The 15,134-nt window shown below is 56.1% G+C and overlaps 1 protein-coding gene across 1 annotated transcript; it reads right to left on the bottom strand.

Annotated features, from left to right (window-relative positions):
• Window positions 1-1,478: 1,478 nt before the first annotated feature.
• On the bottom strand, window positions 1,479-13,620 carry TAFA3 (TAFA chemokine like family member 3). The gene is made up of 4 exons (XM_075173991.1): window positions 13,506-13,620; window positions 5,020-5,169; window positions 3,857-3,981; window positions 1,479-2,472 (listed from the first exon to the last, which is right to left on the bottom strand). Exons 1-4 carry the CDS (start codon window positions 13,618-13,620, stop codon window positions 2,461-2,463), a joined length of 402 nt encoding a protein of 133 aa, XP_075030092.1. The 3' UTR covers window positions 1,479-2,460.
• Between the last annotated feature and the right edge of the window lie 1,514 nt (window positions 13,621-15,134).

The following is a 15,134-nucleotide window of genomic DNA, read 5'->3' as shown; positions in this document are numbered from 1 at the left end:
CCCGTGCTCGGGGGACGAGTCCTGCCATCCCCCTGCGAGGACAGATCCTCTTTTTTTCAATGGTGAGGAATCTCTTGCCAATTATTCTGAATTTGCTTCTTTTTTTCCCCTCCATTTGCTGTTTTTAACTGATAAGATGTCCTGCCAGAAATGGCTCTGCATCAGGAGCTGATGGTGGTTTTTTCTGTATCTTTTGTCCATCTTAGTCTTTTCTCTCTGGGGAAGGTGGCTCCTGCCGTGCATCCCTTCTCGTGGCCCAGGCTCGTCTCACTCCTTTGACGGAGGAAAGCCATCTCAAGGGTATTTTCTGTCATTCAGCTATCCCGGGCCAGGACAGAAAGCCACTGGGCAGCCGGGGCTGTCCCACCAGGAGCGCAGCAACGTGAGGAGAGCCGGATGGCCCCGGGCAGCCACGGCTCCTCCTCTGCGGGGCTTTGCCCTCTGCTGCTCCTCCAATCATTCCAGCCAGTGCAACAGATAATAACAAAAAACACATCTAAAGACTTGACAAAACACAAAAGCCCTTTGCTGGGTGACCCAGCAGCCGAGCCGCGCAGCGCCCATGATGGGACAAGTGCTCCGGCAGCGCTGGCAGCACACCAGCGGCCGTGGCCCCGAGGCACAGCTCCCTGCCCACCGGAGCCGGAGAAGGTTGTTGCCGGTCAGATCTCAGCATGCAGAAATGGAGAGACACGGGCAGACTCATCCGTGCGGCAACCTCAGTGAAATCGAGATGACAATCAGCCTGTTGAGCATCGCCCGAACTGTTCCTCTGTGGTTCGGCTAAATGAAAGAGTATGCCTTTTTAATGCAACGTGTAATTAGAGAGTGTAAGTCACAGCCAAAAGATTTTATTGAGCCAGAGAATTAGACACTTGCACGAGTAATGAGAGCGGCCACTGTTGCAGGTTAGGATTGGAATGGCCAGGGCAGAGCCCCCAGCCTCTCTGCCTCGGATCCAGTTGGCAACAGAAGCGCTCCTAAATCCTCCTTTTGCTGCTGAATGAAAAGATCCTCTGCAGAGATTAAAATGAATTTATTATTTCACAGTCTGGTATTTACATCACATCTGGAGCAGGTATTACGTACCCCGTTACAAAAATGTCTAAATAACAAGTCCCGCTGGAGGCAGCTGGAGCTCGGAGGCAGGCGGCTGCACGCACACCAGCGTCCCCGGGCAGCGCGCCGTGCTGCTGGCCCCCGCGCCGGCTCCAGCCCCCGGCCCCTCCTGAGCCGGCACGTCCCCCCCCGCACGGGTCACAGAGTGGGGCTGGGGCGCCCAGGGAGGCATTGGCCCCGCTCCCCCGCAGCGATGCTCTTGCTCAGGCCGTGTGCCACCGGCCCCACCAGTGCAGCAGCCCGGGGGTCCCCCGCCCTGCCGATGTCAGGACCACGGGGCTCCTGTTCCTCTCCCCCTCGAGCTGCCATGCCAGGGTAAACGGTGCATCCTGGAGAAGGTCACGAGCTCACGGCCAGGAGATGGTACATTTTTCTTTATTTTGAATTAATGCAATGAAGCCTGGCTCGGTCTGGGTCTCTGGCTGGGCATCTGCCCGGTGTCAGGCACAGCAGACCCCCAGACAGAAGAGGGCTTCCCCCGCGCGTTATTCTGAAATTCGATTGCAAACACAAGCAGTAACTTGGTGCCTGGGACTTGCATGGTAGAGAACAGATATTAAACTCGCAGCCTGATTAATGCAATTACTGAGGAAGGAGAAACCAGCAGCATGCTCCATGGAGACATTTCACCATCTCCGGGGGCTGACGGGGTGTCAGACGGCCCCGGTCACGCCGATGCATTTGCCACACATGGTCACAGCAGCCAGGTCATGGGGCAGGAAAGCACAACGCTCCGGGGGTCGGAGCAGGTCCCTGGCCCCCGGGTGACACGAGGTCAGGCCGGAGCTCAGCTCCTGCTCCTGGGAACCCACCGGGCCAGGAGCCGTGAGCCAAACGGGGGAGGGCGTCACACAACCCCCCAAACTGACTTCCCAATTCCTGACAGCGACCCTGATTCAACGTCTTGGGAGATGGGGAAGGGCGACTCACAGCAATGATTTCAGCTATTTCAGAATAAAGCCCATTTTGGGGGACCGCTGTCCGTCTGTCTCTGTATTGTCAACAGCTCTTACATGATTGGAGTATTTTATTTAAGAGGATGGGAAAATGAGCCCATTTCTTGGTCGGTGAGTGTGTCCACGGGGGAGGAGGGGACCGTGGAGTGACAAGAGTCTTGCAGCTGCGCTGGGGTCCCATACTTGCAGCCTCCAGGGAAGCCGAGGCTCAGCGGATGCTCTGCTCCAGTACCTGGCACAGTACCAGCAGGCGCAGGACGGCAGCGCCGGAGCATCCCGCCTCCGCAGGCACCGCCCGGCCGGACCACGTCCTGCTGCTCACGGCTCTGCAGAGCACCGGGGACCCGCGCCGAGGCTGGCCAGCCGCCGCTGAGCGGCACAGAGGCTATCGCGTGACCTGCGGGCAGAGGAGAAGAGTGGGGCAGGCGCCTGCTAATGGAAACGGTCAACCTGTCTGCAGCGGGCGAGTCGCCCAACGCACCCAGCTGATTCCCCCATCTGCGAATTCCAGTCAACAGCCACAGGAGATGCAAATATGATTTGCTCTTCGCATTCATTTAATGGGGTGTTTGTTCCAAATTTCAGCTTATGGATTGTTTGTGAACCCCATGCTCTGGCTACAGCTTCCACTGGGGGTCTGTCTGAGAGGGGACCAGGGAGGGGCAAATCCAGCCCCCTCGGCGCAGTTCCTAACGGGACACCCAAAATCCTTTTGAAAACACAGGTCTGCGTTTCCAAAACGCCGCCTCCCGAGGGGAGGGCAAGGCACCCAAAAGGGGTGCTAGGAGGATGGCCATGGAGGTCAGGGCTGTTGGAGGAGGGAGGAGAGCGGAAGCCCTGGGGTCCTGCAGACGGGGATGGTCTCCAGGGAGAGCCCAGGACAGCAAAGCCAGAGCAGAGGCTTTAGGCTTATTTAGCAGCTGGGGGGAAAAAATAAACAAACAACATTAAGATGGGAAAAAGACAATGAGCTAATTGTAGTGCTGCAGTTACTGGTCAGTAATGGATGCCCAGGGCCAGAGGAACCTTCTTGGACGTCCATAAAAATACTTGAGCATGAAAGTGCTTTCAGTGCACAAAAATAATAGCAATAATGAAAAAAATCCCAACATCACTTAATACGATAATTTTATGGCAGGGAAAAACTAAAGCATAAGGAATAATTACACTCAACAGTATGAACAATGATTACAAAATTATGCAACTGATTAACCATGGCATATATGTAATTACTAATGAGTTTGATAAAATTTTAATTATACCTTGTTCTTTGGGGCATTCAGCAAGCCATGAAAATAATAATCATGTAGTGCTCTGTCACAGATGATTGCCTCAGACGGGAGAGCGGTGACGGATTCAGGGCTGTGCCACTCAGCTGGGACGAGCAACCTGCTGCCCCGGAGCAGCGGGGAGACCCTGGGGAGCAGCCAGGACGGCCCAGCAGCCCTGGACTGGTACAGAAACGTCCCCAGCACGTCTGCTCGCGGGCTGAGCCACGCAACGCCCTCCTCACCGTGGGAGTTATCGATCAGCAAAGCTGTGGGACCCACTCGGGGTTTGTGCTACCCCCGCCCACCCCTCCAGCACCGGTGACAACACCACAGCCCAGACCCTCTGCTCTGCTTAGGTGCATCCGTAACAAACGGCACGTGCCCTGGAAAAGCTGAGGCTCTCCCCTTCCCCTGCGAACTCTCCGGGGACGCTTTCCTGGGCTTTGCTTGCCGCAGGCCGGGGACAGGCCAGCGAGGCTTCCCGCGTCAGCACCCTGCCAGGGGACGTACCTTGGTCGTCTTCACTTTGTTGCCGCTACTGCAGCTCCAGCCCGAGAGGTCGGGCAGCACCTTGCACTCCTCCCCGTCGAGGCACGGCTCCATCTGGCACCACCACTTCTGCAGCACGATGGAGGCTGGGGGAGAGGAGGGCGTCAGCGGCCGGGCTGCGGCACGGGGCACGGAGGACTGGCGAGGCTGCTCTGGGCTGGCAGTGCCTGGGGACAGGGTGCCAGCCCCGCCTGCCTGCGGGAGCTGCGGGAGGGCAGGGCAGGAGGTGCAGCCCCTCTCTCCAGCGCAGACCCTGCCGAGGAGCCGCTCCTTGGCTGCCCGGCCTCATCTGACCCGACCGCTCCAGCTGCCTCCGAAGCACCCTGCCTCCTCTCCCCACCCCAGGTGAAAAGCCTGACGACAGCCCCGTCCTCACGCCCAACAAGAGCAGGGAGAAGCGCTGTTCACTAACCGACTGCAGGCTCCTCTTACGGGGGCAAAGGGACCATCTACCACGGCTCGGCTCTCTTAGGCTCTTGTAATTGGTGCCTCCAACGGGGGTAACCAGAGAGGGCTCCCCTACCTTTGGGAAAGATGACGCACACGAGCTGTTTGGGACAATGAAAGCCTTCCCTGACAATTCATCCTGGCATTTCTTGGTGTGGCACAACTGTGCTCGCAGGACACTGGCTGTCAAGCGAATCGATACCACGCTGGCAGAAGCTGCAGCTGCTCCCGCTGGCTCTTCGGCGACGCCACGTGATGCCATTCGATAAAATATACATGGCTGGAGCTTTGCTTAGTGCTCCTCGCAGGTGATGGTGCTGCATGGCTGCAGCACATCCCTGCCCCCGGCTGCAGCAGCGCGGTGAGCAGGCGCGCAGGGATCAATGCTGCGGCACCTGGTCCTAGCACAGTGACACGCTGGAGGAGCTTGAACTGTGGGAGCCCCCGAACCCACCCATGGCACGCAGCGGGGGCTGCACGGGGCGGGGAAACGCAGCCACACCAATGGAGAGCATCCCCAAAACGCTTCCTCTGCCCCTCTGCTCCGCTGCAGGAGGCCCTGGGCAGGTCTCCTCTGCTAATACCGGGGGCACAGAAACTCTGCACCAGCCTGACCGACAGGGAAGACGCGGTTGGGGGGGTTCACGATACCCGGCTTGTGGCCACGGGGTACTCACCATCCACGCAGGAGGGAGCTGCCCGTGTCGTCCCTGCCACCTGCCCCGGGAAGCAGGAGCATTTCACCGTCTGGGAGCGCTCCTCGATCTTGTTCTTATTGCAGCACCGGTGAGCTGCAATGACTTCGCATGTGCCGGGCTCTACGTGCACTGCGGGAGGAGAAACAGCCGCCGTCACGCAGGGCTGCGCCCCGGAGCCCCCAGGCCACCTCCCACCTCCCGCTCACTGACCCCGGGCAGCGCTGCCGGTGTGTGCTGCGACCGAGGCACCGGGAGAGCCCGGTGTGGGCAGCGCTGTCCCGGCCTCCGGCAATCGCCCCGGGGCTGCTGATGACATACACGCGGCTCGACCCAGCATCTCCCCAGCCCACCCGTAAGGAGAAGCACTGGTCCTGCTCCAGACCTCCTGCATCTGAGCTCTTACTCCTAACAGCCCTCACACCCATCCTACCCAGCAAAATTAATAGCCTCTTGCCACGGCCAAGCCAAGAGCTTTATTGAAATGAATGAGCACATTAGTTAATTGCAGCTGATAATGAGATGCACACTTTGCTAAAAAGGGGATGGTGCATTGTGCTGCCTTTGGCTTCAAACAGAGTACCACCACCTCCGACCCCAGCTAAAACCAATGCTGCCGTCTCGCCATCATGCACCATCCTCTGGCTGGAGGCGGGAGGACCAGGACGGCGTCTCTGCCCTGCAGTGACACAGAAATGTCATGGTGTTCATCAGAAATCCGGGCTGCTCTGCTGCTCCCCCTCCCAGTGCCACTAAAATATTAAGGAAGAAAGAAAACTAATGTGCTGGCTTATCACCTCTGGGATCCAGGTTTAGAAGCTAGTTAGCATCGCAAATCAATGACTTTCGCTGGGTAACGGCCCACACAAGCACAATACAAATTAGCCAAACAGGGCTGGATAGACTTCATTCCCATGACCTGAGAGCGGGTGATCCCTGCAGGTCCTGTTTAATGAGCACTGGAGGAGCAAGTGCAGAGCCACGCACCGAGACATCCCCTGGGTCACCAGGAACAGGCTTTTATGTCCGCAGCAAGCAGGAGCCAGGCTGCAGGGAGGATGGGGAAGCTGCATTTCTGCAGTGTGCCATCCCGAAATGCATGCAGACAGGCACGCATCACACCGTCAGACCTGGCTGCTCTGTGTCCTCAGCTTGGGAGCATGTGCTCAGCACCTTCCATGCCCCAGGATGCGGGCAGGAGCCCCACAGGAGCCCTCGGCAGCTGCCAGAGGAAAGCCTCGCTAAAGGGCGCAATCAGGACATGCAGGGCCGTGGGGAGCGGCGTGGCGTGCTGCTGCTGGCGGTACCCACGGTCAGCCCTTTCGCAGCATGCGCGGCTCCGGCTGTTGTGGACCTGCCCGTGCCAGCCCACCCTCCCACCCAGCAGCTCTGCTTCCAGCTGCCAGGAGGGTCCTGCTGAGGGTCCTGGGGCCCCATCCACCCCCAGCCCTGCAAAGTGAGGCGGCCGGCCCAGGGGGTTCGTGCCGCAGGTTTGTGCTGGTGTCCCCTGCCCAGCTCGGCGGGGGGGACCGGGGGTGGCTGACCGGCGTCATGGCAAGCGCTCCCGGGGAGAGGCAGCACGTACCCACGCTCACCAGCAAAAACCGCCTGCCTTCCAGGAGCTTTTGGAAAGCAGCCACTTCACCTTCTCAAATGAAAGCTCAGGGAAATGGGATCTCTCCCCAGGCGCTGGGGGAAATCCCTCTGCCTTGCAGCCGCGTTTTCACATCTCTGCTGGGAAATGCTGATCCAAGTGCAACCTCCTGCTTGTGCCAGCCAGGCACGGCTGTGCCAGCTTCCAGCCAAAGCAGTCCTCACCCCTCTCCTGTTCCCACCGCGTCCGAGCACCGGCCGGGAGACGAGAGGGCAGGACGCGAGGAGCCGCCCCAGGACTCTCTCCCCAGCGATGCCACCAGCCTGGGGCCAGGGCAGAGAGTCACTCGCTGCTGCGTGGAAACGCCACATCCTAACGTGAACGTGGGCAGTGACAACGCTGCTTGTCCCTCGCAGCCTGCTCTGTCGGGGAGCCACAGCCGGGAGCCACGCACCCCTGTGCCCTGCACCCGCCAGCACACGGGCAGGCCATGCAATTACCACGGCTTTAATATGGCTTTATTTATTGTTATTTCATGGTCATTTTCTTTTAATGAACCATCACTTTCATTTCTGCCCATAATAATTACACAATTACCTATCCTGGAAGTATTTTGTAATAGCATCTCTGACCATAAATTTTATCCTCCCTTTTAAATGCCATCATAATTCAGCTTTAATGATAATTTCCATTCTTTTTGTATGCAGAAATGGTAGACTTTGGTGAAAGTGAGAAGGAAAGCAACTCATTACAGAATAAACATGTCTATTTTGCCCTGTTTTTATAGTTAATGGGATTTTTTCAAATAATTTGAGGAATAAGCAGAGGTCCTTGGCTTTGGCTGACTATGAACCCACATTCCCACCATGCTCTGGTCCAGGACCACGAGGAGTCACTCACCCCCCCTGCGCACCCCAACATAGCCCCCCCAACAGGGGATTTTATACCCTCCAACTTCAGCGCTCACACGTAGTTGTGGTTTTGACTCGTTTTTATAAAAGCCTCCCCGCAAAGCTTCATTAGCAGAGCTCTTCCCAGGAGGAAGGGCCAGACGACCCCTCTGCTCCCTCTCACTTCTGCTCTCCGGCTTCTCATTTTCAGCTAATTTAAAAAGGTTCAGCCAAGGGAGAGCCAGACAGAACTGAGAAATCGCCCATTACAGCCGTGCAATAAGAGTTCGCTAACACACCAAAGCTCTTTTAATTTGCTCAGAAAGGTGCAGCACGGAGATAAAGAAAAATTCACCTCTCCTCTGCCTTACTGCAGCCGGCTGAGCACGGCGGCAGCGTGGTGCCGGACCCGCAGCCTCGGAGCCCGTCCCGCCCTGGCAGGAGCCCGTGGGCACCTGCCGTGTCCCTGCCAGTCGCACCAAGGAACCCCGGCCGTCCCAGCAGACTGCAGGTGTGCAGACAGACACAAGGAAGGTGCTCCCACCAGGACAGACAGACACCGTCCACCTCCAGCTCGCACCTTGCCCCCAGCCCTCCGGGCAGCCCGCCTGGAGAAGGCAAAACCACGGCAGATGGGAGATGCTCTTGCTGATAAGACCGTGCTTTGTGCTCCAGCCCTGCCGGACCCAGCCTGGGGCTGTGATTAGCCAAGCTGTGCCGGGGGTGCAGGTCTGCGGTTGTGCAGGGAGCATGGAGCGAGCCTCAGAAGAGAAAGGTTCAGAAAGCCTTTGTCTTCCCACGAAAGCGTGCAGCTTTCCTTTGAGCCAGTCAGAGCCCAGGCAGCCGCAGCTGGCGGGGTCCGGCAGTAAACTGCAGTGCCAGGAGCAGCTGCCTACACGGAGCGCCGCGCGCGGGGACGGATGCCCCACCGCCTGCAGCCAGGCTGGACCCAGCTCACCCGCCTGCTTCTGCCCCAGGATTCAAACCCTGAACAGCTCAAAGACAAACTGACGCACCACGGAGGTCCAGCAGCCTCCTGGCACCAGCCCCACGTCCCCCCGGGGCACACACAGCCCTGCAGCAAGGGCTCTGCTGATGGCCCTCTCTCGGGCCGTGAAATACTTTCATCTGCCTAAAGGTCTTGTGAGCATCCGACATCCTGCCCTGGGACGCAATTACACTGGAAACTTGCCCCAGGCACTTCTCTCCAGTGCAGACCCCTCCGGGCGCCAGCCCCAGCAGGAGGCACAGCAGCAGGGCACGGTGCGTCCCCTCGCTGCAGAGCTGCAGGCTGCATTTGAGCAGGAGGGACGGCCCCACAGGGAGCAGGGCAAGAGCCACCCTGCATGGCGTAAAGCATCTCAGCTCCCCACACACCAAACAGATTCACCCGCTTCCCTGCCCCTCGACCGCAGGCAGCACGGACCACACCAGACACGAGTGCCACAGACCCCAACATCCGAGCTCAGGAGTTTTGGGGGGGATAATGACGCAAATGAATCTCTCGGCATCAGATACGGTGATTCCCAGGATGTCAGCAAGAGACTTTGCTGTTTCCTTGTTGCAGAAGAGATGAACAGCCCCGTGCCAAGGGGTGCTGGCAGGAGAGCGGTGCTGAGGGGCTCCCTGCCACGCCGGGCTTTTATGTCACACGCCTGGGAAGAGCCAGGAGAGGGCTGGAGCCCGAGCGCAGGGAGAGCGATAGGCTCCTCCGGAGCTCCCTCGGGTGCTCCTCCTTTTGCTGAGCAGCAGGAAACTTTGAACCAGATAGGACTGAAAATGCAAATCAGATGGATGGTGTGTGTAACACTGAGAGCAGGAAAGCCCCAGAGAGCCTGGAGTAAGTTCCAGAGCTGCTGTCATGCTTCTCCCTCCCATTTAACTGGTATTTCCCCACTGGAATCCTTTTTTTAAAAAAAAAAAAAAAAAAAAATCTTATCTCATGGAACCACAAAAGCAATGTAAGAGCACAAGGCTTTTGAATCCTGCATGCAAAAATAAAATAAAAACACTGTCCTGCTCTGGCTGACCTTTAAGTGAGCAGCAGAACATGTTTTTTTATGGCATAACCCAAAACGACACGTTTTGTGTGTCTCAGGAAGGCGTGGGCACTGCTCCACATGTTCAGTGTAAAATATCGCTCTGCTTGCTGGTGGAGAGATGTAAAATGAAGAGCAGTTGAATGCATGTAACTGCCAGGCAATGCCCAAACCCTCCGCGTCAAAACCCCTTCCTCCTGGGCACTGAAATGCCGTTAAAGGGGTCCAGGTGTCCCGCGGAGGGCTGAGCAGCACCGCAGAGCCCAGGCAGAACCGGGAGGGAGGCAGAGGTCCAGTCCCCGGTGGGGAGCGGAGCCGCGGGCTCGGAGGGCAGCACAGCCCCGGGGGCACGGGGGAACGAGCGGCTCGCGGGCAGCCGGTGGCATGAGCGATCTGTACGCCGTGCCCTGCAACAACTCTACTAGTAATATTCACTAAATAATTAAAGTCTTAAAATCACTACTGCCTTAGATGCATTTATTATTTAAGAGGGTTTTGGAGAGAAGCAGGCTTGTTTTTATTGCTTATTATCACTGCATGTCAGTTGGGGTTTTTTTACTACCTTGTCACCTCAAGACTCTACATCATGCCCTGTCCCCCTTTGTTGCATGTGCAAGCGTGTGCACATCCATGAACTGCTCGTGCAAATCCCACCACTTCACACTTGCAAGCAGAAAACAAATGCCTGGACTGCGTCGAGAACAGCTGAAAGGGCTCTGCCGTTGTGTGACAGATGAACCCGTACGGGCACCCTGCGGCTAGAAGATGGATAGAGGATACAGCTCCCCACACACAACCTGCCTTCCTCTGCGGCGCCGAGCGGTGCGTCCCACACACCCAGAGCAGCTTCTGCCTCATCTAGAGAAGGTGGCTTAGGAAAATATTCCATCTTGATATAAAGGCTGCACACGACGGAGAAGCCAACGCTTCCCCAAGCGAGAGGGAATCTTGCAGAAGTATCTCACAAAAAAACGCCACAGAGCTGCTGTCTTCACTCCGAGCAGCTATGCGCTGACCAGTAAATCTCTTTTACAAGATAATCAGAAATCGGTGATCTCCATTCACTCAGAGAACCTCATTTCCTGGAAGCAAATCCCAGCTGACTAAATGCCTTTACTTCTGCTCCGGGTTGAGTGATGAATGTGAACGAAGGCAAAGATGGCACTTCGATTATCAGCATTAGAAGGGTTTATCTGAAGATGCTGGGGCCACCTTTGCAGGAGCTGTATCCAGACAAGCAAGCCTTGTTCATCACGTAGAGCTCACCACATTACATCAAATTGCTGGTGAATCATTCTTCACTGAGGAGTCTCCTATTCCATTTCCAAATGACTTAATCTCCGCACTTGATTCATGTGGCTATTTAAATCCAACCACATGCCCCAGGAAGCACCACTCTGCTTGGGCACATTAGCATTCCCCATGTGCTGGGTGAGCAACAGTGATGAGATCTTATTTCTACAGCCAGATGTTTACAGTGCGGTGTTTCCCTGGACGGCTAACAGAAGGTCTGCACGCGGGCTCTCTGTTCAAGAAATTCATGAGTTTGGGGGCTCTGAAACCTTGTGGTCGCACTGTCACAATTAAAGATCTTCCTCTGCTATTGTTCATTTTTAGGTGCCACACCTGGTTTTAACTGTGAATAAACACAATGCTCTAAACTGCTGAAAGCTCTGGATGTGTCTGTCCTTTTACACACACAGTCCATCAGCATCTGACTCTGGGGGTGGCAGGCAGGCATCAGCGGTAGAGCTATCCCCGCTCCCACCTCCAGATCAACTCCACATGCAGAAATGTAACTGCGGGCTTCCTAGGACAAAAATGTCATTGCAACTGAGAATGCAACCTTATGAAAGGGCGTTTCAAACATAACCTTTACCGAAAACTGTCCCAAATGAAGCAAAAGCACAGGGCAAACAACAGGAAAATAAAGCCCATGAACTCAGCAAGCAGGCAAAGAATTCCTGGTTTGAGCCCATGGAAATCCAGCCCAGGAGAGGGGGCAGCAGCCAGTGCAGCCACGCAAAATTCTTACAGTGCCAGGAAACCAGGATGTGCAGAGAGAAACCGTGTTAATACAGACACAGAGCGGGGTCAAACTTTTAAGTATTTGCTCCTGGTATGCCCTCTTTGCTGAGGGTTAGAATTTGCTTGAATAAAAAGTACAAGATTTGGTCTGCTGTGGATAAGTCTGTGTGAGTGAAAATCCCCAGCTCTCTGCCTGCGAGCACACGAATACATGAGCCGGTCTCCTCACATATGGAGCAAGATTTATACATAATTCACACCCACGAGTACACTTGGGCATTTGCACTTTAAACCTGGGTGAGTCGCTGCTTTATTAATGCCAGGTCTGACTCTTCCCTGAAGCAGCAGCTCCCCTGCAAACCCGGGGACCGGGCAGGGTGGGCGAGTGCCCGGCTGCAGGTAGTGCCTGAGCCCGAATCCTGGGGAGTCCTGGGCTGGTGCCAAAAAGTCATTCCAGAAACGACTGAGGAGTTTTATCTTCTCGTGCACCTGCTACAGGTTAGAAAGAGGGTAAGGCAGGCAACTGCTGACTAGCTGGTTGAGGGAGTCACTCTCGTTTTGGTTTTAAGCAACGAGGATGGGGATTACCGGATTAGAACTGCCAGGCAAAAATGACAGAAATAGAACAGAGTAAGGTGCGGGGTCAGGCAAGAGCAAGAACAATTTCAAATTAACCCTAAATACCTTATTTTCCAAACACAGGCACAAGAGGCAGACAGCACGTGCCCCAGCATTGCTCCGTACCCCAAGCACTCGGCTCTGCCGCCCTGCTGCACAACTCTGCCAGCACGCCCGTAACGGCAGCTCCCACCCGCCCCCGCCATCCTCCCACCACGCACCGAGGAGAGGAACCCCCGGATCCCCCCTCCAGCGTGGCCCGGCGGGCTCCTGCGCCAGGCAGGACGGGCACGAAGGGCTGAGCACGACTTCTCAGCCGCTCCTCTTCTCAAGACACAAACTTCAACCGTGGGCTCACGTAACCCCTCCAAAAATCACACTCATCACACAAAACAGCATTCCAACGTAAACGCACAGAGGGGGATCTCAAAGCCACCGCTGGGAATAAATTAACACCCCAGAGCCAAGGCTGCGCTTTCTCACAAGACTTTCAGTTCTACATCAGTTTATACTTGTTCCATGTTTCAAGATGATCTTTACAACCAGAGGGCTGAAAATTTGTATTTCTAATGAAAGCCTAAAGTGGAGAGTGTCCATCGCATAACAAGCGTGGTTTGTGACACTCATTGCAACTTAGATGGAAGGAGTTACGTCTTGCTGCTCACAGATGAAGAATTACCTCGGGAATTACCTGAATACATAGATGTGTCTCAGATTTTGCTACAGACATGAAGAAAATCGCTTTTCAGCTCCTCAGGCCAGCTAGGCTCACCAAGCAACAGTTTTTAAATGCCCCATATTAAATATTTACAAGTTATAACTGCAAGGAACAGCCTTACTGTTCCTTGGCTGCAGGTTCCTGCCTGTCTCCGAGGAGCAGCCCAGGGAGGTTCCTGCACACACGGACACTCGAAGTGCAAATCCCGCAGCACCGGAGAGAAAGTGTCGGTGCCTCTCGGTGTCCATTTGCTGGATTCTGCCCCGCGCCTTCGGCACGCTCATCCTCACCGCCCAGACCCCAGCGACGGGGCTGGACACCGAGGTCCCCCAGGCTGTTGGCCTCTGGTCCTCAGAGAGACAGCCGCCCGCTCCCGCAGCCGGTGCGCGCCATGACCGGAGACCACCTGCACTTGTCCTCCCACCCAGGAACGAGGGACAGACCTTCACCAAACATCTTGGCCCCATGTAACCCCCACCCTGGGCGTCCCATGGAGACCCCAAGGTACCACCAGCACCATGGGGGCCCAGGGCGATTGCACAGGACAGTGATGCACATAGCAAGGACGTCGCTTCCCCTACCTGAATGGCTTCTGTGATGGGTGGAGGCCAGCGTCAGTCTTCCCCACAGCGTGGTAAGGCAGAGAGTGAGCACGAAAACCCATTTGCTCAGGCTTTGTATGTCTCTCTCACTCATTCTACCAAAAACAGGAAGAGATGCACGAAGGAAGAGGGGCTGAGGCGGGTTAGAAGGTGCAGTCCCCACGCACCAACGCTGCTGCACGCAGCGGTGCAGTCCCTGAGCACGAGTGGCCACGGGGATCAGGGTGACCTGGCTGCGGGGACACAGCCCTGGGAGTCAGAGCACGCGCCCGGGATTCACCCACTGCCCTCGGACGGGCTCAGACTTCTTCAGCAGCAGGACAGAAAGAAACCACACCAGCATTAGCACAGACCAGCGATAGTTACCTCTTACTGGGGTTTCACACTAACACCTGCGCATCTGCCAACCTCGGGTAGGTCGGGTCTTTGCAAGGGGCAGACATCAGTGCATCTGAAAGGAGAGAGAGAAATACGGGTAGCGATACCTGCTGTACGGTACCTGTACGGAACCGCTGAGTCCCCCGGGAGCGGCTGGGGACACCCCGGGGCTCAGCTGGCCCCACATCAGCACATGCTCTCGTGCACAGGAGCACACGCCTGCCCATCGCACACACCAAAACCTCTCTGGGAACTCAGCCCATAACCCTGCTCACCCCCTTTAACACCAGCGTGCCTCCATCTGCTTCAGAGGAGTTGCTCCTGATTTTTACTGCTGAGAGCGCAAAATCAGGCCCATTATAGTATGTTATTAACACAGATCACAAATATTAAATACAGACCCAGGGTGTGTGGGAAGAGCCAGAGTAAATCAGCAGTGAGTCATTCCAGGTATCACCTTTTCCACGTGCGGTTATGTGCTGTCATCGCCCTCGCGTCACCGAGGTCCCTTGCAGTGACGCCCAAGGTTTGGCTCTCGTGGGCTGGGCACTTTGCAAACTGGTACTTTGCAGGGCTGCTGCTGCACGGGGTGCTGAGGAATGGGGCAGCCGATGCCTGGGCAGACACGCACAGCCCACGGCAGCACCGGGACCCGCACCCCGGTGTCCCAGAGCAATGCCTTGTTCTGGGGTGCTTCTCCTCTCGGTACGTCTGCAAAGTTCATAAAACCACACAGACACAAAACTGCGTCCGCTATCTTTGAGCGCACCTGATCCCCCAGTAACCTCTCTTGGCACCTCTGTGCACACCAGGGCCATGTGCCACCACTGCTGCCCGCCGGCACCGCACTGGCACCCCTCCCACGCCACGCAGGTCGTGCTGGGAAGGAGCAGAGTTTTACATCATCTGGAGCCCTCAAGGAAAAATTTAAATCCCCAAAGACTCTGTGTTCTACTGTTGACTGCTTTAAGTATGTTCCCTGTGCTATTTATCAGCCACAGCCCTGCAGGTGGAAACAGCTCTGGGGCTCTGCAGGCAGCAGCACGAGCGATAACAGCTTTGACAGCAACGTCTCCGCTCGGCATCTGCCAGGTGAAGTGACAACATCCCGGCCTCGTTTATTGCCTGCTGAGATGTAACCAGGTCCAGGGCAAATAACCGTGTCCCCCGTAAAACTTCAGTGCTGGATCATAATTTATTAACGAGAGGCCATGAAGACAAGTGGCAAGA

Source organism: Calonectris borealis, chromosome 26 (assembly GCF_964195595.1).
Source record: "Calonectris borealis chromosome 26, bCalBor7.hap1.2, whole genome shotgun sequence".
NCBI lineage: Eukaryota > Metazoa > Chordata > Aves > Procellariiformes > Procellariidae > Calonectris > Calonectris borealis.
Note: the sequence above shows the minus strand (reverse complement) of the source record. Positions and strands in the feature narration are given on the sequence as shown.